We start from the raw sequence: 23,138 nt of genomic DNA on the forward strand, positions 1-23,138 counted from the left end.
CCTGGAACTGAACCTGCACCAGGATCCAAATTAGAACCTGAATCTGAACCAGGACCTGAATCAGGAACTGAACCAGAGTCTGAATCTGAATCTGAATTGCAATCAGAATCTGAATCTGAACCGGTACCTGAACCAAGACCTGAGCAAGAAGTTGAACATGAACCAGAAATTGAACCAGAAGTTGAACCTGAACCAGAAACTGAATCTGAACCAGAACCTGAACCAGGAGCTGAACCTGAACCAGAACATGAACCTGAACCAGTGTTTGAGCCTGGATTTGCTCCTGATCCCAACCCTGAACAACAACCTTCCTCTGATTACAAGTAAGTTGTCACCCAAAACAACACACGAACAAACAAACTCAGAACAAACAAAGAGTATTTGCATATAAATGACCCTGCTGAGCATGTGCAGCACCACCTGCAGTCTGTTTCTGCTGTGAGTCAGGATGAACGAGACGTGTCGAGCAACCGTGCCACTAAATTTCACAGAGACCGAGATGGAGATGTTGTGTATGAGGTGGAGGCCAGGAAAACCACATTATTTGGTGGTCACAGTAGTGACATCACTAACAAAAAGAAAGTGAGTGAGTGGCAGCACATCGTCGGGGCGTAGCAGGCGGGTCAGGAGGTCTCGGGGCGTAGCAGGCGGGTCTGGAGGTCGGTCTAAGGACGTAGCAGGCGGGCAGAGACGCTCCTTCACAGGAACATTGTCAAGTATTTGTGAACTATTTTTCTTCTGCAAATGTGAGTGAAGGAAAGCTTGTGTGTGACTGAGATTTCTAAACTTTAATTTTTCACTTTCATCATGTTGTGCAACAAAGAGAATGCTGATTCAGTTATTAATGAGTTATTAATAATTGTCCTTCGATAATTATTAGGTTTTTTTTTTCAAAATTAATATTTTGTTATTTATTTATTTGTTTTACACAGATTTGACACAAAGCTGGTATATTGAAGCCTCACACGGGGCACCATTTATGATGTGCCACAAAGAGAGCGCTGGTTCAGTTATTAAAGACTCATTAATTCATGTGCTCTTCGTTTGTGTTTTCCAGCAGCAAGAGAGCCGACTCTCCAGAATCTGAACCTGTATCTGCACCAGAACCAGGACCAGGACCAGGACCAGGACCTGGACCAGGACCTGGACCAGGACCAGGACCTGGACCAGGACCAGAACTGGGAGCTGAACCTGAACGAAGACCTGGAACTGAACCTGCACCAGGATCCAAATTAAAGCCTGAATCTGAACCAGGACCTGAATTAGGAACTGAACCAGAGTCTGAATCTGAATCTGAATTGCAATCAGAATCTGAATCTGAACCGATACCTGAACCAAGACCTGAGCAAGAAGTTGAACCTGAACCAGAAACTGAATCTGAACCAGAACCTGAACCTGAAACTGAACCCGAGTTTAAGCCTGGATCTGCTCCTGATCCCAACCCTGAACAACGTCTTTCCTCTGATCACAAGTAAGTCGTCACCCAGAACAACACACGAACAAACTAAGTCAGAACAAACAAAGAGTATTTGCTGAGCCTGCTGAGCATGCGCAGCGCCACCTGCAGTCTGTTTCTGCTGTGCGTCAGGATGAATGAGACATGTGTTGAGCCACCGTGCCACTAAATTTCACGGAGACTGAGATTGAGATGTTGTGGATGAGGTGGAGACCAGGAAAAAAAACATTATTTGGTGGTCACAGTAGTGCCATCACTAACAAAAAGAAAGCGAGCCAGTCCAGGCCAACACATGGTCAAGGTTCCGGGGGCCGTCCTCGGAACCGGGCAGACCTGAGACAGTTCGGGGGTCGCCCTCGGGACCGGGTAACGAGTGAGGGGTGAATGGAACGGACGGATCGCTGCGGCGTCGGCGATGATGCAAGTGAAATATGAGGCTTAGAACAAAGTTAATTATTCAAAAATAATCCACTTCAGAAGTTTTGAACAAATTGTTCCGAACACAAACAATAGAGGAAGAGACAGAACGTGAATAAAGCAATTAAGGTGCAGCAGAGATCGTCTGTGATGCAGATTTCAAGGTGAATAACACAAACCTTGACTGACGTTTGAGTGGATGACTGAAGCAGTTCTCTGTACATAGAGTGTTATCGCTCACAACAAGACTTCAGAAGCTGTTACTTGGACCTGTCAACCAATCACAGTCAAGCTTCTGCAGACCAATCCTCTTTTCTCTCCATTTCTGCAGCAGTCAGCCTCAAACACATGACGATGTGACGTCTGAGGACCAGGATGACTTCAGGGAAGTGATGACCTCCGGGAATGACGACTATATTGTAAGTCAAACTTCTTCCAGTCGTAAATCACAACCTCCTTTGTTCCTGAATGAGAAACTCAAGAGTTCCCTGTTATTCAGCTTCTTCAGCTGATGGAAGCAGAGATCTCTCTCTTTCAGAGTAAATGATGTTACAGACAAAGAATACATCCTCATTCCAACAGACCCGTCAGATCGTCTTGTTAAGCTGATGTTAACACAGAATGGCCAACTTTTGCAATTCCTAATTTGACGACCAGAGGCTCCAGAATTGAGGCAGTTTCGTAGTCTGTAGAGGAAGAACCGGACAAACGCTCTGACGTCAGTTCTGTGTTGTTGTTGTTTCGGGCTTGGTCCACCCTGAAGCTTGTCAATTGGATATTTTCTGGTTGTTTTGAGGACTTAGGGACACGGGGCCTTCTCACGTTATGTCGTTTGGGACTCCCACACTATACATAATGTGAATTGGGGGCTCAGCACAGTAGTCTGTTTTCTGCTGCGGATACGCGGGTTATCAGGTCAAACGATCTGAAGTCTATCGGAGATTGGTGTTCTGATGAGACGATGGATCACACATTCGGGTCACTTGGACAGTGTTGATCCACAACACTACCAAAAGAGTACCAATCGCAGGCTTTGAGTCTTGCATGTTAGGAAACGCTGCTCTGTAACCCTTTTTCAGATTTCTGGATGTCCTGAGTTTGTTTCAAGTCCATCTGATTCTCTGTCAAGAATTCAGATTTTAAGAATGTATTTATGATCATTTCTTTCTTTAAAGGAGGTAAAGAGGTGGTTGAAGCGCACTTTGGAGAATTTGGACTCCAGGGGGCTGAAGGAATTCCAGTGGTACCTGGTGAATGCAGATGAATCAAAGGATGGTTTCCACCCGATCCCACTGTGTCGTCTGGAGCATGCGGACAGATTGGACACAATAGATCTGATGATGCAGAGATTCTCCTCAAAGACCAGAGAGGTGGCCGAGATGGTTTTAAAGAAGTTACAAAGTAATAAAGGTCTGTTGTAGAGAAGGAAAAACACCAAAACCATCTCACTATAAAGATTTTATCCTGTTTAAACAATAACTGATAATAACATGTTTCATTGACCTCCAGCAGAAAAATCCTTGCCGGAACTTGTTTTCCAGGACGATCCAGTCTTTCCAGAGGGTGCATCAGGTAAATGTTCCCTGTCAGTCGCATTGATTAATTTCACAAAAACTGTGAAATGGATGTGTTTCCCTCCAGTCAGGATGCTCTTGATGGAGCCTCTGTAGAAGCTGCTCCTGATAGGGCTCTGGCTTTCCTCAGTTTAAGGAGGAAGTAGAGGCGCTCTTGAGCCTTCTTGGCCAGTGATGGTGTCCCAGGAAAGGTGACGTGCACATCCAGGAACTTGGTGCTGCACCATTGCTAGAAACAAGAGCATGCTGGGAGTGAGCTCTCCTGAAGTCCAAAACAATCTATTTTGTCCACATTCAGAGAGACTTTTGTGTGTCCACATGGTGGCTAACCTCACTCCTGTAGTCTGGTCCACATGATGGCTAACCTCACTCATGTAGTCTGGTCCACATGATGGCTAACCGCACCCTTGTAGTCTGGTCCACATGGTGGCTAACCTCACTCCTGTAGTCCGTCTGGTCCCCATGGTGGCTAACCTCACTCCTGTAGTCTGTCTGGTCCACATGGTTGCTAACCTCACTCCTGTAGTCCGTCTGGTCCCCATGGTGGCTAACCTCACTCCTGTAGGAGGACCCCCTCGTAAACGAGTTGTTACAACTCAATGGGCTATCCTACTATAAATAAACAACTTCAACTACTCCTGTAGTCTGTCTGGTCCACATGTTGGCTAACTTCACTCCTGTAGTCCATGTCATCCCCATGGTGGCTAACCTCACTCCTGTAGTCTGTCTGGTCTACATGGTGGCTAACCTCACTCCCAGTGGTGGAGCGTGGGTGTCAGTACAGAGGGGGCGGAGCATTCTGAATGGGCCCTTATGATAGTCATTTTAACGTTCAACAACACCTCATCCTACCCATCAAACAACATTTATTCTCACTTTTATTGAGACAAGCAAGCCTATAGGCCTATGCTGCAGAAAGAAGAGTAAAGTCACAAACTTGTTCAGAAGAACACACACACACACACACAAACACACACACACACACACACACACACACACACACACACACACACACACACACACACACACACACACACACACACACACACACACACACACACACACACACACACAGGCCTGACAGCTGTCAATCACATGGCGCTGAAAACTCAGATAGTCACGGACTGACTCAGTTCCAGCTTTGATACAGCTTAAATACAAAAAAAACCTAACTGGTCTAAAATTAAACAATCTATTTAGATAGATATAGACACAGCGGTCTATAACATCATTTCTGAGCTCTATAACAGAGAATAGACTTGGCGGTCTAGTTGACAACAACACAAAGCTCATTCAAATAGGCAGGTGGTCAAAGCTACCACAACATTCTGATAAAGACATTATTTATGAAGGTTACACTCACTCACCAATGGCAGTCGACTCTTCCATACAACTTTGTACATGCTTAGTCCTCTTTTAAAGTTTAGCGCTCATCTCCTTCATGGCCGCAAATTTGCCAAGTCGGCAAATTAACTGTTAAGGCTGATTTATGGTTCAGCGTTACACCAACGCAGAGCCCACGGCGTGGGATACGCGGCGATGCGCACGTATGTTGCGCGTTTCCGCGTACCCTACGCCGTAGGCTACGCTGTAACCTACGGCGTATGCTCTGCGTCAATTTAACGCGGAACCAATCAGCGTTGGCTCACAGCCCCGATGCGTTCAGGACAGTTGTAAAGTAAGAATTAGCTACACTGGCTGCACAATGCACATTTTATCGTAATTATAGCCAACAATTTACAATTATATATGAACGTATCACACAAAACGGGGCCCTATCAGTGGGCCCTATGAGCTTGTGGGCCCTGGGGCGCCCGCCCCCTCGCCCCCCCTCTGGCTCCGCTACAGCTCACTCCTGTAGTCCGTCTGGTCCACATGGTGGCTAACCTCACTCCTGTAGTCCGTCTGGTCCACATGGTGGCTAACCTCACTCCTGTAGTCTGGTCTACATGGTGGCTAACCTCACTCCTGTAGTCTGGTCTACATGGTGGCTAATCTCACTCCTGTAGTCTGTCTGGTCCACATGGTGGCTAACCTCACTCTTGTAGTCTGTCTGGTCCACATGGTGGCTAACCTCACTCCTGTAGTCTGGTCCACATGGTGGCTAACCTCACTCCTGTAGTCTGGTCTACATGGTGGCTAACCTCACTCCTGTAGTCTGTCTGGTCCACATGGTGGCTAACCTCACTCTTGTAGTCTGTCTGGTCCACATGGTGGCTAACCTCACTCCTGTAGTCTGGTCTACATGGTGGCTAACCAACTCCTGTAGTCCGTCTGGTCCACATGGTGTCTAACCTCACTCCTGTAGTCTGGTCCACATGGTGGCTAACCTCACTCCTGTAGTCTGGTCCACATGGTGGCTAACCTCACTCCTGTAGTCTGGTCCACATGGTGGCTAACCTCACTCCTGTAGTCTGGTCCACATGATGGCTAACCTCACTCATGTAGTCTGGTCCACATGATGGCTAACCGCACCCTTGTAGTCTGGTCCACATGGTGGCTAACCTCACTCCTGTAGTCCGTCTGGTCCCCATGGTGGCTAACCTCACTCCTGTAGGAGGACCCCCTCGTAAACGAGTTGTTACAACTCAATGGGCTATCCTACTATAAATAAACAACTTCAACTACTCCTGTAGTCTGTCTGGTCCACATGTTGGCTAACTTCACTCCTGTAGTCCATGTCATCCCCATGGTGGCTAACCTCACTCCTGTAGTCTGTCTGGTCTACATGGTGGCTAACCTCACTCCCAGTGGTGGAGCGTGGGTGTCAGTACAGAGGGGGCGGAGCATTCTGAATGGGCCCTTATGATAGTCATTTTAACGTTCAACAACACCTCATCCTACCCATCAAACAACATTTATTCTCACTTTTATTGAGACAAGCAAGCCTATAGGCCTATGCTGCAGAAAGAAGAGTAAAGTCACAAACTTGTTCAGAAGAACACACACACACACACACACACACACACACACACACACACACACACACACACACACACACACACACACACACACACACACACACACACACACACACACAGGCCTGACAGCTGTCAATCACATGGCGCTGAAAACTCAGATAGTCACGGACTGACTCAGTTCCAGCTTTGATACAGCTTAAATACAAAAAAAACCTAACTGGTCTAAAATTAAACAATCTATTTAGATAGATATAGACACAGCGGTCTATAACATCATTTCTGAGCTCTATAACAGAGAATAGACTTGGCGGTCTAGTTGACAACAACACAAAGCTCATTCAAATAGGCAGGTGGTCAAAGCTACCACAACATTCTGATAAAGACATTATTTATGAAGGTTACACTCACTCACCAATGGCAGTCGACTCTTCCATACAACTTTGTACATGCTTAGTCCTCTTTTAAAGTTTAGCGCTCATCTCCTTCATGGCCGCAAATTTGCCAAGTCGGCAAATTAACTGTTAAGGCTGATTTATGGTTCAGCGTTACACCAACGCAGAGCCCACGGCGTGGGATACGCGGCGATGCGCACGTATGTTGCGCGTTTCCGCGTACCCTACGCCGTAGGCTACGCTGTAACCTACGGCGTATGCTCTGCGTCAATTTAACGCGGAACCAATCAGCGTTGGCTCACAGCCCCGATGCGTTCAGGACAGTTGTAAAGTAAGAATTAGCTACACTGGCTGCACAATGCACATTTTATCGTAATTATAGCCAACAATTTACAATTATATATGAACGTATCACACAAAACGGGGCCCTATCAGTGGGCCCTATGAGCTTGTGGGCCCTGGGGCGCCCGCCCCCTCGCCCCCCCTCTGGCTCCGCTACAGCTCACTCCTGTAGTCCGTCTGGTCCACATGGTGGCTAACCTCACTCCTGTAGTCCGTCTGGTCCACATGGTGGCTAACCTCACTCCTGTAGTCTGGTCTACATGGTGGCTAACCTCACTCCTGTAGTCTGGTCTACATGGTGGCTAATCTCACTCCTGTAGTCTGTCTGGTCCACATGGTGGCTAACCTCACTCTTGTAGTCTGTCTGGTCCACATGGTGGCTAACCTCACTCCTGTAGTCTGGTCCACATGGTGGCTAACCTCACTCCTGTAGTCTGGTCTACATGGTGGCTAACCAACTCCTGTAGTCCGTCTGGTCCACATGGTGGCTAACCTCACTCCTGTAGTCTGGTTTACATGATGGCTAACCTCACTCCTGTAGTCCGTCTGGTCCACATGGTGGCTAACCTCACTCCTGTAGTCCGTCTGGTCCACATGGTGGCTAACCTCACTCCTGTAGTCTGTCTGGTCCACATGGTGGCTAACCTCACTCCTGTAGTCCGTCTGGTCCACATGGTGGTTACTCTCACTCCTGTAGCCCGTCTCGTCCCCGTTGCTGATGAGACCCACCACAGTCGAGTCATCTCCAAACTTGATGAGGAGGTTGGAGTTGTATCTCGCTGTGCATTCATGGGTCAGCAGGGTTAAGATGAGGGGGCTGAAAACACATCCTTGGGGCGCCCCCGTGTTCACAGTGATGGTGCTGGGTGTGTTGCTGCCGACCCGTATGGCCTGTGGTCTCCTGGTCAGGAAGTCCAGGAGCCAGTTGGACAGCGAGCTGCTGAGTCCCAACCGCTCCAATTTGTAGTCTGACTTAGTGTCATTTGTTGTCCAAGGAGTGTACGTTGGCCAAAACGATGGTGGGAATCGCTGGCTTGTGTGGCTTAGCTGCTAGCCTTGGTAGTTCTGCCTATGCCAAGCAGAAACTCACGGCTGTATGTGCACCTTTGGACTTTGTAGACGCAAAAACGATGGACAGAACACTGACGATACTTTGACAAACAAAGGAAAACACATAATCAGTGCGAACTGTCCACATTGGTCCCGAAACATTTTTCATGGTCAAAAGGAGGAAATTAGCTTCACAGCCTCGTTATAAAAACAACCAACTTGTAACAACGCCTCGTCAGATTCAACGTCAAAAGGCAACTTAAAGGGAATCATGTTCATTTTACACATGTGGCTCTAAATAAATGTTGGAATACGTCTCAATCCTTGTCGACTCACATCCTTAAAAGGACAAGTCTTAATAAAGTTTTTGTTTGTTTTTCTTCTCGTAGAGAGAAATGTCAGGATGATGAGTGACTTTGTTAAGAAAGTGTCTAAACAAACCCTGACGGAGCTCTTGGAGGCCCTCTTAACTGATGGTGTCTTGGATGACCGGGACAAGAAGTCGATACTGGAGGAGAACCACACCAGAGTAAATAAGGCCAGCTGCTTTGTCGACATTGTGATGCAAAAGGATGAGGAAGTCTGCATTAAGATGATCAATCATCTTCAAACCATAAATCCTTCACTTTCCTCTGAGCTGAATGTGTCCGCCGGTCTATCTGCCGCAGGTGAGTTTATGTCCTTCTGAAATTATGGTTCTTTTCAACAGTTTGAGCTTGACATTCTTCTCATTTTACTCCTTTGCTATTTACTATAGAGACACTTAACAGAGAGCTCTGGTGTGGTCGGTCGGTTTCTCCAACTACTTGGGTTGAGAACCAGACAAATCTTTATTTGCTTTTTGTTTTAATCTGATCCAGGACCTGAACCCAAAGCAAAACCTAAATCTGAAGCAGGACCTGGACTGGGAGCTGAACCTGAACCAAGACTTGATCCTGAAGCCAGATCTGAATCTGAACCAGGACCCAAACTACGACCTGATCCCGAGCCAAGACCTGCGCTGGAAACTGAACCAGAGTCTGAATCTGAACCTGAACTGACATCAGAACCAGGATCTGAATTGGTACCTGAACCCAGACCTGAACCAGGAGCTGAACTTGAACCAGAACCTGAACCAGGAGCTGAACCGGAACCTGAACCAGGAGCTGAACCTGAACCAGAGTTTGAGCCTGGATCTGCTCCTGATCCCAACCCTGAACAACGTCCTTCCTCTGATTACAAGTAAGTCGTCACCCAGAACAACACACGAACAAACAAACTCACATCTAAAAACAGAGACTCTTAGTAATCAGGACATGCTTGTTGGTACCAACGGCACCAAAAACCCGCTGATCACCGAAGGAATTCACAGACAGTGATAGACAGAGATAGATAGACAGATAGTGGACCGGGAGGACTGGACTTATGGATAGAAGAGTAATCCATGTCTAGTGGACCAGGAGGACTGGATTTATGGATAGAAGAGTAGCAGCGAGAGGAAAGGGAATGTTTACAGACAGAGAAGACAGACCTCCTCCATGGTTGGAGACATCAGGAGACCAAGAGAAGGATATGGAGGAGGAGGAGGAGGAGATGAGGAAGAGGAGGTGGAGGAGGAGGAGTTAAGGAAGAGGTTAGGCTGTCTTTGGGAGTGACGAGGATTGCTAGCATGAACAAGCACCAGACCAGGGGCCTCATGTACTAAGGGTGCGTGGATTTCAACGTGAAACCGTGCGTGGAATTTACACGAACGCAAAAATTCAGAATTACAAAACTGTGCGTTCGCCCAAATCCACGCAGGTTGCTCTGTACAAACCAATCAGCGTGGATTTGAGCGCACATGCGGGAGCACAACACTCCGCCCTGTCTCCTCCCTCAAATAGTTTGAATATGATAATGAAGATAATAATCCATTAAAAAACACTCATCCTAACAAGAAATTTGCAAAAACAGGCAAAACATTTAAAAAAAACATCGGCTCTGAGCTGGAATACATTTATTTGGGGGCATTTCTTCCGATTTTGTCACGGCTCAGACAGGACAGAGAACCCAAATGCACAACACCAGGCAGGATCAGAGTCCAAGAGGCTTTAATCTTTGTCAAAAGGCAGGCAGGGGTCAAACCGGGTAGTCAGGCAGATCAGGCAAACAAAACCAAAACGGGCAGGCAAAAATCCATAAACCAAGAATCAGGCAGGGTCACAGGCAGGCAGGCAGGAACAGGACAGAAATCAGGAAGGCTGGAAAGTGGGGCAAAAGCACACGACAATCTGGCAAACAAGAAGGTGGAAATGGGCCGGTATATGAGGGGAACTGCTGATGAGGGAAACCAGGTGTGGAGCTGGGTGGGGAAGCACAGGTGAAGGGAATGAGTGGATCTCTGGCTGATTAGGGTGGCAGGATCTGGAAAAACAGGGGAGTGAGTTAAACAGTAAAAAAAACCTATCCTACACTGTGAAACTGTGACAGAACCCCCCCCCTCAAGGGACAGATTCCAGATGTCCCAAAACCCCCCACCCAGGGCAGGAGGAGGGGGTCCGGAGGAGGGAGAGTTCGGGGGGTCGCCCTTGGGGCGTAACAGGCGGATCCGGGGGTCGGTCTGGGGGCTTGGCAGGCTGGTCAGGGGGTCGGTCTGGGGGCTTGGCCGGCGGGTCCGGGGGTTGGTCTGTGGGCTTGGCAGGCTCATCAAGGGGTCGGTCTGGGGGCTTGGCAGGCTGGTCCGGGGGTCGGTCTGGGGGCTTGGCAGGCTGGTCAGAGGGTCGGTCTGGGACTGCGGCAGGCTGGTCAGAGGGTCGGTCTGGGACTGCGGCAGGCTGGTCAGGGGGTCGGTCTGGGACTGCGGCAGGCTGGTCGGGGGGTCGGTCTGGGACTGCGGCAGGCTGGTCAGGGGGTCGGTCTGGGACTGCGGCAGGCTGGTCGGGGGGTCGGTCTGGGACTGCGGCAGGCTGGTCGGGGGGTCGGTCTGGGGGCTTGGCAGATCCATCCAGGATCGCCTCAGGAACCGAGACCGGCGGCGGGACCGCCTCAGGAACCGGGGCAGACAGGATGCGGGGAGCCGGAACCCGGGGCAGACAGGATGCGGGGAGCCGTAACCGGGGCAGACAGGATGCGTGGAGCCGGAACAGGGGCAGACAGGATGCGGGGAGCCGGAACAGGGGCAGACAGGATGCGGGGAGCCGGAACAGGAGCAGACAGGATGCGGGGAGCCGGAACAGGATCCAGTGAATGAATAAAGTTTTTATTGAATGTTTAGGCAACTTTCAGAGTCTGATATGGAGTCGGCTGCAAGTGCTGCAGGACTGGAAATCAATTGCCCGTCTACATCACGTTGTACGGTAAAGCGTGTGGACGGCTTCAAAACGGTTATTATTATTATTTTCATGTCTTGAAATAGATAGCCTACATATGTCATTACTTTTTGTAGTTTTACTAAAGTGTAACAAAATGATAAAAAAAAAGCAAAACCAATCAATCGCCCATTCAGAATCCCATTCAGTTCTATATAGGCAGATTTTAAATATTCATTAAAAAAACTAATCAAATTGTTTTCAGCAAACTGCAACGTATTCTTGTTTATCATGTCCCCAGGTACCTCTGACATCATTTTCAAGTTCTTTTACTGCAGCATTTTCTAATAATTACATGCTAAAATCATACCCAATACACAGGTATATAGGCAGATTTCAAAAATTAATTACTATTAGTATTATATTGGGTATGAATTTAGCATGTAATTATTAGACAATGCTGCAGTGAAAGAACTTGAAAATGATGTCAGAGTGATGAATATGAATATTTAAAATCTGCCTATATAGAAATGAATGGGATTCTGAATGGGCGATTGGTTTTGCTTTTTTTTATCATTTTGTTAGACTTTAGTAAAACTACAAAAATTAATGACATATGTATCTATTTCAAGACATGAAAATAATAATACTAGCCGTTTTGAAGCCGTCAACATGCTTTACCATACAACGCGGTGTAGACGGGCAATTGATTTCCAGTCCTGCAGCACTTGCAGCCGACTCCATATCAGACTCTGAAAGTTGCCTAAACATTCAATCAAAACTTTATTCATTCATTGGATCCTGGACCAGCATATCAGTCTGGTCCCTGAAGACTCGCTCCTGATTCTGCCATCAGCAGGGTCCTCTAACGGAGCCAAAGCTCCATCGGGATTTGCACATTCCATCGTTGAGCTCCTTTAGTTGTTTGTTCAGATCATGTGGTTGATTGTGAGATTGTTGCAGCTCCACTCTTGTGTAACTTATCTGGTGATGTGGGGACTGTCGTGTCCTTCAGGTGGTCGTGAACTTATTGCTGACGTTACGTTTCCTCATATTCTGCACTTCACTACATCACCAGTGAGTGTCGCCAACGGACAAAACCTCAGAAAAGTGCGTACACCAGCCTTAATGTATGAGTGAAGGACCGCAACTTTCTACGTTCATGTCATTCTTTGTACATCCGACCGTGAGCGTTGAAAGTGGCGAACGCACGTTTTTTGTGCGCCGCACTCTTAGTACATAAGGCCCCAGGTCTGGAGGGGAGTTCACCTAACCTGGAGAAGGTTCAACCATGTGACTCCAGGGAGGTTTGGCCCCACGATGGCTGCCCTCCGTCGCTCATTTTGGTCAAAACTTTTAGGGACAGAGGGACAGTCTGGCATCTGCAGACCAATGTCAGGGTTTGACATTTCCCCCAGTTTGTGTTTTCAGTTCTGCCCCTCCATCTGCCCTGATTGTTTGCACCTGTGTCTCGTTATCTCCTGGGTATATCTGGTCTTGTATTTCCCTGCTCCATGTCGGTCCGTACTGTTTGCTCCCTCCGTGTGTCCTGTCAGGTTTTTGGTTTTTGCTCTCTTGTTTTGTTCATCCTGCTCTGCAGCGTTTTTGGTTCTTGTTTTTTCTAAATAAATCCGTTTTTTTGCAACTCCTGCCTCCTGCTTTTGGGTCCTCAACAAACACCAACTGTGACAACCAATCCTCTATTCTCTCTTCTTCTGCAGCATTCAGCCTCAAACACATGACGATGTGACGTCTGAGGACCAGGATGACTTCACGGAAGTCATGACCTCCGGGAGTGACGACTATATTGTAAGTCAAACTGCTTTCAGTCTTAAATCACAATCTCCTTTGTTCCTGAATGAGAAACTCAAGAGTTCCTTGTTCTTCAGCTTCTTCATCTGATGGAAGCAGAGATCTCTTTCTTTCAGAGAAAATCATGTTACAGACAACGAATACATCACTAATCCAACAGACCCATCAGTCGATGCTAACGTAGAAGGGCCAATTTTGCAATTCCTAATTTGACCACCAGAGGCTCCAGAAGTGAGGCAGTCTCGTAGTCTGTAGAGCAAGAACCGGACAAACACTCTGACAAAGCTAAAGTAGAGCAGTTAACGTCTGAGAGGCTGTTAGAAACGTCTACCGCCGTAGACGGGGTGGATACGAAGCTAGCAGAGGTTGCTCAAGTGTTCAGTGATCCAGTGTGGATCTTGATCCAGTTTCTGAACCTCAACCAGGTCTCTCCCCCCGAAGATCTCCGCTTAACCCTTTCATATTCAGGAGGTGGAGACACGCAACAAAGAGCTGTTAGTGCAAGCGACGCATCTCCGGATCAGAGCTCTTGAAAAGAGTTGACCCGTGTCCATAGCTATGTCCCCTCAAAGCACACACGTTGACGTCAGTAAACACACCACATTAGTTCCTTTGTTTCAGTCAGTGTGACTCTTATTTTGGTGCCTTTGAGCGCATGGCTAGTGCACTAAATTAGTGTTGGTCTCTGCCGTTGCAGTGCTAACTTGAAAAGGACGTAGGGGTGTCACGGTACACACAAGTCACGGTTCGGTACGTACCTCGGTACAGGGGTCACGGTTCGGTACGGGTTCGGTACGGGTTCGGTACAACGGGAAAAAAAAATACAAAAAGTCCCAAATGTATAAGACGAGTTTTTTCTTCCTTTATTTTGATCATAGCATTTGAAAGTTAAAGTTTGTTCAATTGGCTACAAAACTAAAAAGCATCTCTTATTAAAGTGTAAAATAAATAGAATAAAACATTTAACTTGTGCATTAGTGTTTTTAATTTTACCACGGACTGGTTTATGTGAGCGCGGGATGGGACATTGTAACGAGGCTCGAGCACTTTTCATAAATACTTGAACCCGGGCTCCTCTACTGCTGCATATGGGCAGAGCCGTCTGGGGGCGGAGCATTCTCCATGGGCCTTATGGTAGTCGTTTTAACGTTCAACAACATCATCCTACCCATCAAACTACATTTATTCTCACTTTTATTGAGCCAAGCCTATAGGCCTATGCTGCAGAAAGCAGAGTAAAGTCACAAACTTGTTCAGAAGAACACACACACACACACACACACACACACACACACACACACACACACACACACACACACACACACACACACACACACACACACACACACACACACACACACACACAGGCCTGACAGCTGTCAATCACATGGCTCTGAAAACTCAGGTAGTCACGGACTGACTCAGTTCATTCTTTGATACAATTTAAATAAAAAAAAAAACATAACTGGTCTAAATTACACAATCTATTTAGATATATATAGACACAGCGGTCTATAACATAATTTCTGAGCTCTATAACAGAGAATAGACTCGGCGGTCTAGTTGAAAACAACACAAGCTCATTAAAATAGGCAGCTGGTCAAGAAACTGATAAATAAATTATTTATGAAGGTTACACTCACTCACCAACGGTAGTTGACTCTTCCATAACCCAAAATAATCCAGGTAACGTGGAAAACGGGGTAACATTCAAAACTTTGTACAAATTTAGTCCTCTTTTAAACTTTAGCGCTAATCTCCTTCACTGTGACTGTTAAGGATGATTTATGGTACCGCGTTACACCAACGCAGCGCCTCGGCGAAGGTTGCGCGTCGCCGCATAACCTCGCCGTAGACTGCGCCGTACCCTACGGCGTATGCTCTGCGTCGATTTAACGCAGAACCATAAATCAGGCTTTACAGCCAATCTGCGCTGGCACACGGCCCTGATGCGTTCAGGACAGTTGTAAATTAAGGATTAGAACATTTTATCGTTATTATAGCCTACAATTTATGATGATATATGAATTGCACATATATTTATTGATATGCACAGACTAGCACACATTTAGGTCTGTAATGGAACGTGACTGTTGATATTTATAAGGGGGAAAAAAAACGATGAGTGATTTTTTTTTTTTTTTTTTTTTAACTCAGTCAGACGTATTCGCCGTATGACTGCGTGAACCGAACCGTGACCCCCGTACCGTGACGGCACGGGACGAATACAAATACCGTTACACCCCTAAAAGGACGGTGTTGCAAAGACACCTGGCTGCAGCAAGCCTTGTTCTAATGAGGAAAGAGAAAAGACCTACGATCCCTGGTGGTGTGGGATCTGTTTGTTTCAGACATGCTCACATCAGACACACTAACCTTTGAGATGCTCAGACCGTCAGAGCCAGCAGGTCTAACTCCGCCCCCTATTGTGTGTGCTCTCTGTTACATGCAGCGTCGGTCCAAAGTTGTCCAGAGTTGCCCAGGTCTTTAGTCCCTTTGTCCGAGGATTGTCCTGAGGACTGTCCACATGTCCTAAGGGTTGTCCACATGTCTTTTTTTGTCCACATGTCCTGAGGGTTGTCCTGAGGGTTGCCCACATGTCCTGAGGGTTGTCCTGAGGGTTGCCCACATGTCCTGAGGGTTGTCCACATGTCTTTTTTTGTCCACATGTCCTGAGGGTTGTCCTGAGGGTTGTCCACATGTCCTGAGGACTGTCCACATGTCCTGAGGACTGTCCACATGTCCTGAGGGTTGTCCTGAGGGTTGTCCACATGTCCTGAGGACTGTCCACATGTCCTGAGGATTGTTCACATGGATGTTAAAATCAGCAACAATGATTACACGGTTAAATCAACACAGAGCACAGACAGCAGTTTACTGAAATCATCAGAGAAGTTTGGGATCTGGGATCTGGGGGACTCTGGGATTTAGTCCTGCGGCTTTAGTCTTTGGTGGTGCGGTGGCTTGTCCTCTTCAGCTTCTCAAGGGAAAATGGTGGACGGAAAAATCTCACACTGAGCACAATGTGCTAGATTATGTCAGTAGTTTTCAGGAGCGTCTTCATCATGCGTGTCAGTTGGCACAAAAGCTGTTGTGTTGTGATATGACACCGATGTAGATGATCGGAAGCCCATTATTACCAGACTGGATGCAACAGGGTCAATGGTCCAGCTGACTACCAGACTCATCTTTCGTTTTACTGGGTTGGCGGGAGATTCTTTCAAGTCCATCTGATTCTCTGTCAAGAATTCAGATTTTAAGAATATATTTCTGATCATTTCTTTCTTTAAAGGAGGTAAAGAGGTGGTTGAAGGGCACTTTGGAGAATTTGGACTCCAGGGGGCTGAAGTTATTCCAGTGGTACCTGGTGAATGCAGATGAATCAAAGGATGATTTCAAACCGATCCCACTGTGTCGTCTGGAGCATGCGGACAGATTGGACACAGTAGATCTGATGAGTGAAAGATTCTCCTCAAAGACCAGAGAGGTGGCCGAGATGGTTTTAAAGAAGTTACAAAGTGATAAAGGTCTGTTGTAAAGAAGGTAAAAACACAAAAACCATCTTACTATGAAGATTTTATCCTGTTTAAACAATAACTGATGATAACTTGTTTCATTGACCCCCAACAGAAAAACATGTTATCCAGGACGATCCAGTCTCTCCAGCTGGAGCAACAGGTAAATGGTTCCGGTCAGTTGCATTGATTCACTTCACAAAAACTGTGAAATGGGTCTGTTTCCCTCCCGTCAGGATGCTCCCGATGGTGCCTCAAAAGAAGCTGCTCATGATGGGGCTCTGGCTTGCCTCAGTTTAAGGAGGAAGTAGAGGCACTCTTGAGACGTCTTGGCCAGTGATGTCGGGTTGGTGTCCCAGGAGAGGTGACGTGCACAGCCAGGAACTTGGTGCTGCTCCATTGAAACAGGAGCATGCTGGGAGTGAGCTCTCCTGAAGTCCACAACAATCTCTTTTGTCCACATTCAGAGAGATTGTTGTGTGTTTACATGGTGGCTAACCTCACTCCTGTAGTTTGGTCCACATGGTGGCTAACCTCACTCCTGTAGTCTGGTCCACATGGTGGCTAACCTCACTCCTGTAGTCTGGTCCACATGGTGGCTAACCTCACTCCTGTAGTCTGGTCCACATGGTGGCTAACCTCACTCCCTTAGTCCGTCTGGTCCACATGGTGGCTAACCTCACTCCTGTAGTCCATCTGGTTCACATGGTGGCTAAGCTCACCCCTGTAGTCTGGTCCACATGGTGGCTAACCTCACTCCTGTAGTCCGTCTGGTCCACATGGTGGCTAACCTCACTCCTGTAGTCTGGTCTACATGGTGGCTAACCTCACTCCTGTAGTCCGGCTGGTCTACATGGTGGCTAACCTCACTCCTGTAGTCCGTCTGGTCCACATGGTGGCTAACCTCACTCCTGTAGTCCGTCTGGTCCACATGGTGGCTAACCTCACTCCTGTAGTCTGTCTTGTCCACATGGTGGCTAACCTCACTCCTGTAGTCCGTCTGGTCCACATGGTGGCTAACCTCACTCCTGTAGTCCGCCTTGTCCACATGGTGGCTAACCTCACTCCTGTAGTCTGGTCCACATGGTGGCTAACCTCACTCCTGTAATTTGGTCCACATGGTGGCTAACCTCACTCCTGTAGTCTGGTCCACATGGTGGCTAACCTCACTCCTGTAGTCCGTCTGGTCCACATGGTGGCTAACATCACTCCTGTAGTCTGTCTTGTCCACATGGTGGCTTACCTCACTCCTGTAATTTGGTCCACATGGTGGCTAACCTCACTCCTGTAGTCTGTTCCACATGGTGGCTAACCTCACTCCTCTAGTCTGGTCCACATGGTGGCTGACCTCATACCTGTATTCTTGTCCACATGGCAGCTAACCTCACTCTGGTCCACATGGTGGCTAACCTCACTCATGTAGTCTGGTCCACATGGTGGCTAACCTCACTCCTGTGGTCCGTCTGGTCCACATGGTGGCTAACCTCACTCCTGTAGTCCGTCTCGTCCACATGGTGGCTAACCTCACTACTGTAATCCGTCTGTTCCACATGGTGGCTAACCTCACTCCTGTAGTCCGTCTGGTCCACATGGTGGTTAACCTCACTCCTTTAGTCCGTCTGGTCCACATGGTGGCTAATTTCACTCCTGTAGTCTGATCCACATGGTGGCTAACATCACTCCCGTAGTCTGGTCCACATGGTGGCTAACCTCACTCCTGTAGTCTGATCCACATGGTGGCTAACATCACTCCTTTAGGTGTTTTGCTGACATCCTTGGGGCGCCCCCGTGTTCACAAGTAACAGTGCTGGATGTGTTGCTGGCGATCCATACTGCCTGTGGTCTCCTGGTCAGGAAGTCCAGGAGCCAGTTGCAGGGTGAGGTGCTGAGTCCCAGCCGGTCCAGTTTGTAGTCTGCCATAGTGTCATTTGTTCTCCAAGATTGGCCAAACGATGGTGGGAATTGCTGGCTTGTGTGGCTTAGCTGCTAGCCTGGTTGGTTCTGCCTATGCCAAGCAGAAACTCATGGCTGTATGTGCACTTTTGGACTTTGTAGACGCAAAAACGATGGACAGGAACACTGACGATACTTTGACAAACAAAGGAAAACACATAATCAGTGCGAACTGTCCACATTTGTTCTGAAACATTTTTCATGGTCAAATGGAGGATATTAGCTTCACAGCCTGGTTATAAAAACAACCAAACTGTAACAATGCCTCATCAGATTCATCGTCAAAAGGCAACTTAAAGGGAATCATGTTCATTTTACACATGTGGCTCTAAATAAATGTTGGAATACTTTTCAATCCTTGTCGACTCACATCCTTAAGAGGACAAGTCTTAATACATTTTTTTTTGTTTTTCTTCTCGTAGAAAGAAATGTCAGCATGTTGAGTGACTTTGTTAAGAAAGTGTCTAAAGAAACCCTGACGGAGCTCTTGGAGGCCCTCGTAACTGACGGTGTCTTGGATGACCGGGACAAGAAGTCGATACTGGAGGAGAACCACACCAGAGTAAATAAGGCCAGCTGCCTTGTCTACATTGTGACGCAAAAGGATGAGGAAGTCTGCATTAAGATGATCAATCATCTTCAAACCATAAATCCTTTACTTTCCTCTGAGCTGGATGTGTCCGCCGGTCTATTTGCCGCAAGTGAGTTTACGTCATTCTGAAATTATGGTTCTTTTCAACAGTTTGAGCTTGACATTCTTCCCATTTTACTCCTCTACTATTTACTATAGAGACACTTAACAGAGAGCTTGGGTGTGGTCTGTCGGTTTCTCCAACTACTTGGGTTGAGAACCCGACAAATCTTTATTTGATTTTCTTTTCCTCCTCTTCTTCTTTTCCTTTTCACATTACAAGCTGGACAGACGTGCGACAACTTAGCAGAAACTATTTGGAGTGGAGAATGTATTTTTCTCTGGGAAGACAAGGGAATAGTCGCTTGTCTCCAGCCCACCAGCTCCGTCTCCAGCAACTGTCTACTCTACTAATCTGAATTTACCATTCCTCCTATTTATGTGTCCAAAACATCTCTCACTTGCTTCCCTTACTTGATTTCCACGATTTTGGACTCTGAACACACATACTGTATGTTAATCAAATGCTGACGGAGCTGCAGAGCTGTCAGGGATGTTCATATGTTATTTAGGTAATGACACCTGAAACGGCGATGCTAAGACAGATTTGACCAGTTTTTATATACATTTATATTAACACCCACCTAAACATCTCGGCAGACAAGTCTCTGGTCACACCTTTCTTAGGAAGGTGTCTAAGAACACAATTAAGGATCTGAGGTGTTCATCCATCCTCCAGACTTCTGAGATACCAACCTAATTTGATCTGAGACAACTGTGGGGACCAATTCCACTCCAAGTCTCAAATCTGGACTTTCCACTTCAACCCACGACCCATCAGGGCTCTACTGACAACATCCTGGTACTAGAAACTCCAGGACCCCCAGATGTTCTTGTCACTTCCACATCCTGAATGTTCAGAGGTGTTTTAAAAGTGATCTACTCAATATTGGACAGCTCATCGTAAAGTTACAGCTGATCAGGGGATGTTCAGTTCTTGATTGTTTTTAGAATTAAGTAGTTCATAAAACACTAAATCTCTGTCTTTACGTTCTTTCATTAAGGTACGTTAAAGTCTAAGCTGCATAAGAAGTACCAACATGTGTCTGAGGGGATTGTTAGTGCAGGAAAGAAAACCCTTCTGGAGCAGATCTACACGGAGCTCTACATCACAGAGGGAGGGACTGGAGAGGTCAATGAAGAACATGAAGTCAGACAGATTGAAGCAGCTTCCAGGAAACCAGACAGAGCAGAAACAGCCATCAGACAGGAAGACATCTTTAAACCCCCACCTGGAACAGATGAACAAATCCGAACAGTGATGACGACGGGAGTGGCCGGCATCGGGAAAACAGTCCTAACACAGAAGTTCAGTCTGGACTGGGCTGAAGGCAGAACCAACCACGACATCCAGTTCCTGCTTCCATTCACCTTCAGAGAGCTGAATGAACTGAAAGAGGAGAAGTTCAGCTTGGTGGAACTAATTCATCGCTTCTTCACTGAAACCAAAGGAATCTGCAACTTTGAAGAGTTCCAGGTCGCGTTCATCTTTGACGGTCTGGATGAGTGTCGACTTCCTCTGGACTTCCACAACAATGAGGACCTGACTGATGTTACAGAGTCCACCTCAGTGGATGTGCTGCTGACAAACCTCATCAGGGGGAACCTGCTTCCTTCTGCTCGTCTCTGGATCACCACAGGACCTGCAGCAGCCAATCAGATCCCTCCTGAGTGTGTCTCCATGGTGACAGAAGTCAGAGGGTTCACTGACCCACAGAAGGAGGAATACTTCAGGAAGAGGTTCAGAGAAGAGAAGCAGACACGCAGGATCATCTCCCACATCAAGACATCACGGAGCCTCCACATCATGTGCCACATCCCACTCTTCTGCTGGATCACGGCTACGGTCCTGGACAACGTCCTGAAAAGAGAAAAGAGAGACGGGGGAGAGCTGCCCAAGACCCTGACTGAGATGTACATCCACTTCCTGGTGGTCCAGGCCAAACTGAAGAAGGTCAAGTATGACAGAGGAGCTGGGAGGAATCCACACTGGAGTGCAGAGAGCAGGAAGATGGTGGAGTCTCTGGGAAAACTGGCTTTTGAGCAGCTGCAGAAAGGAAACCTGATCTTCTATGAACCAGACCTGAGAGAGTGTGGCATCGATGTCAGAGAGGCTTCAGTGTACTCAGGAGTCTTCACCCAGATCTTTAGAGAGGAGAGCTGGCTGTACCAGGACCAGGTCTTCTGCTTCATCCATCTGAGTGTCCAGGAGTTTCTGGCTGCTCTTCATGTCCATCAGACCTTCATCAAGTCTGGAGTCAACCTGCTGCAGGAACAGAGAAACACCTCCAGGTGGTTTAAAACAAGAGCAGAGACTGACCTCTATCAGACAGCTGTGGACAAGGCCTTACAGAGTCCAAACGGACATCTGGACTTGTTCCTTCGCTTCCTCCTAGGTCTTTCACTGGAGACCAATCAGAACCTCCTACGTGGTCTGATTACATTAAACCAAAGAAGTTCACAGAACAATCAGGAAACAGTTGAATACATCAAGAAGAAGATCACTGAGGATCTGTCTGCAGAGAGAAGCATTAACCTGTTCCACTGTCTGAATGAACTGAATGATCAGTCTCTGGTGGAGGAGGCCCAAGAGTCCCTGAGGTCTGGAAGTCTCTCCACAGATAAACTGTCTCCTGCTCAGTGGTGGGCTCTGGTCTTCGTCTTACTGTCATCAGATCTGGAGGTGTTTGACCTGAAGAAGTTCTCAGCTTCAGAGGAGGCTCTGCGGAGGCTGCTGCGGGTGGTCAAAGCCTCCAAGAAAGCTCTGTAAGTCTTCATTAAATCAGGATTTTAAAAAAAAGAAAAAAGAGATATGTTGCTTCAACAACAGAAATTAAAAGGCTTCTTGTTCTTGTAACGCTCTCTTGTCAGGTTGAGTGGCTGTAACCTCTCAGAGGACATCTGTCCACTTCTGTCCTCAGTTCTCAGCTCTCGGTCCTCCAAACTGACAGAACTGGACCTGAGTAACAACGACCTGCAGGATTCTGGACTGAAGAATCTGTGTCTTGGACTGGAGAGTCCACACTGTCACCTGGAGTCTCTCAGGTCAGAATCCACCAAGGGCCTGATTTACTAAAGGTTTGCGTGTGTAAAAACGTGTGCAAACTTGACAGCACCCGCAAACCAAAGTGCCAGCTGATCTACTAACAGCGTGCAAAGAGGACTGCGCCTCTCAAATGCGCAAAATAGCACACGCAATTCATTTAGTACTTTTGCCCTGATGAATAATCAATATGGGGTGTACCCGCCAGATATCGCTGAATACTGGGAGGGGAAGATGCAAATTGTTCCATTTACCACGCGCAACGAGATTTACCAAGCCCGAAAGTAATTGCGCGTATTGTGATTGCGTCTGTATTTAATACGTTCGGAAGGAAGGTGCTAATCTGCTGCTGCTGTTATTGTGGCAAGGAGGCGACATCCAAAATCAAAGAATATGCAGAGAGAGAGTCTTTATTCTGCTGCATGCTATTTTAAAAATGGTTGCACAAGTTTTATTAAAGGCCACTTTTTCTTTAGTTCTTCGCCTTATATCTTGCCACCTTCTTTTAATGTGCCCCCCTCCACTCGCCTACAAGCAGGCCAAGCCTTTGTGCCAAACTCTGTATTTTATTGATTACTTATCTTATTGAACGTGAAATCATCCTTCGTAAATTACATTTAATTAAAACCCGTGCTTATTAATCACAAAACACAGGTTAAACATCATGACCAAATCCGCTCCGACCCGCTGTGTCAGTGATCAGCGC

At 47.1% G+C, this 23,138-nt stretch overlaps 1 protein-coding gene across 1 annotated transcript in view; it reads left to right on the forward strand.

Moving 5' to 3' along the window:
- LOC133425140 (NACHT, LRR and PYD domains-containing protein 12-like) overlaps positions 1-23,138 on the forward strand; it is a 132,858-nt gene that overhangs the window by 102,229 nt on the left and 7,491 nt on the right. The window contains exon 8 of the mRNA XM_061715821.1: positions 22,261-22,434. Coding sequence (XP_061571805.1) covers positions 22,261-22,434 — 174 coding nt within the window. The remainder of the gene's footprint in view (positions 1-22,260; positions 22,435-23,138) is intronic.

This window comes from Cololabis saira, chromosome 24 (genome assembly GCF_033807715.1).
Source record: "Cololabis saira isolate AMF1-May2022 chromosome 24, fColSai1.1, whole genome shotgun sequence".
NCBI classification, from domain to species: Eukaryota; Metazoa; Chordata; class Actinopteri; order Beloniformes; family Belonidae; genus Cololabis; species Cololabis saira.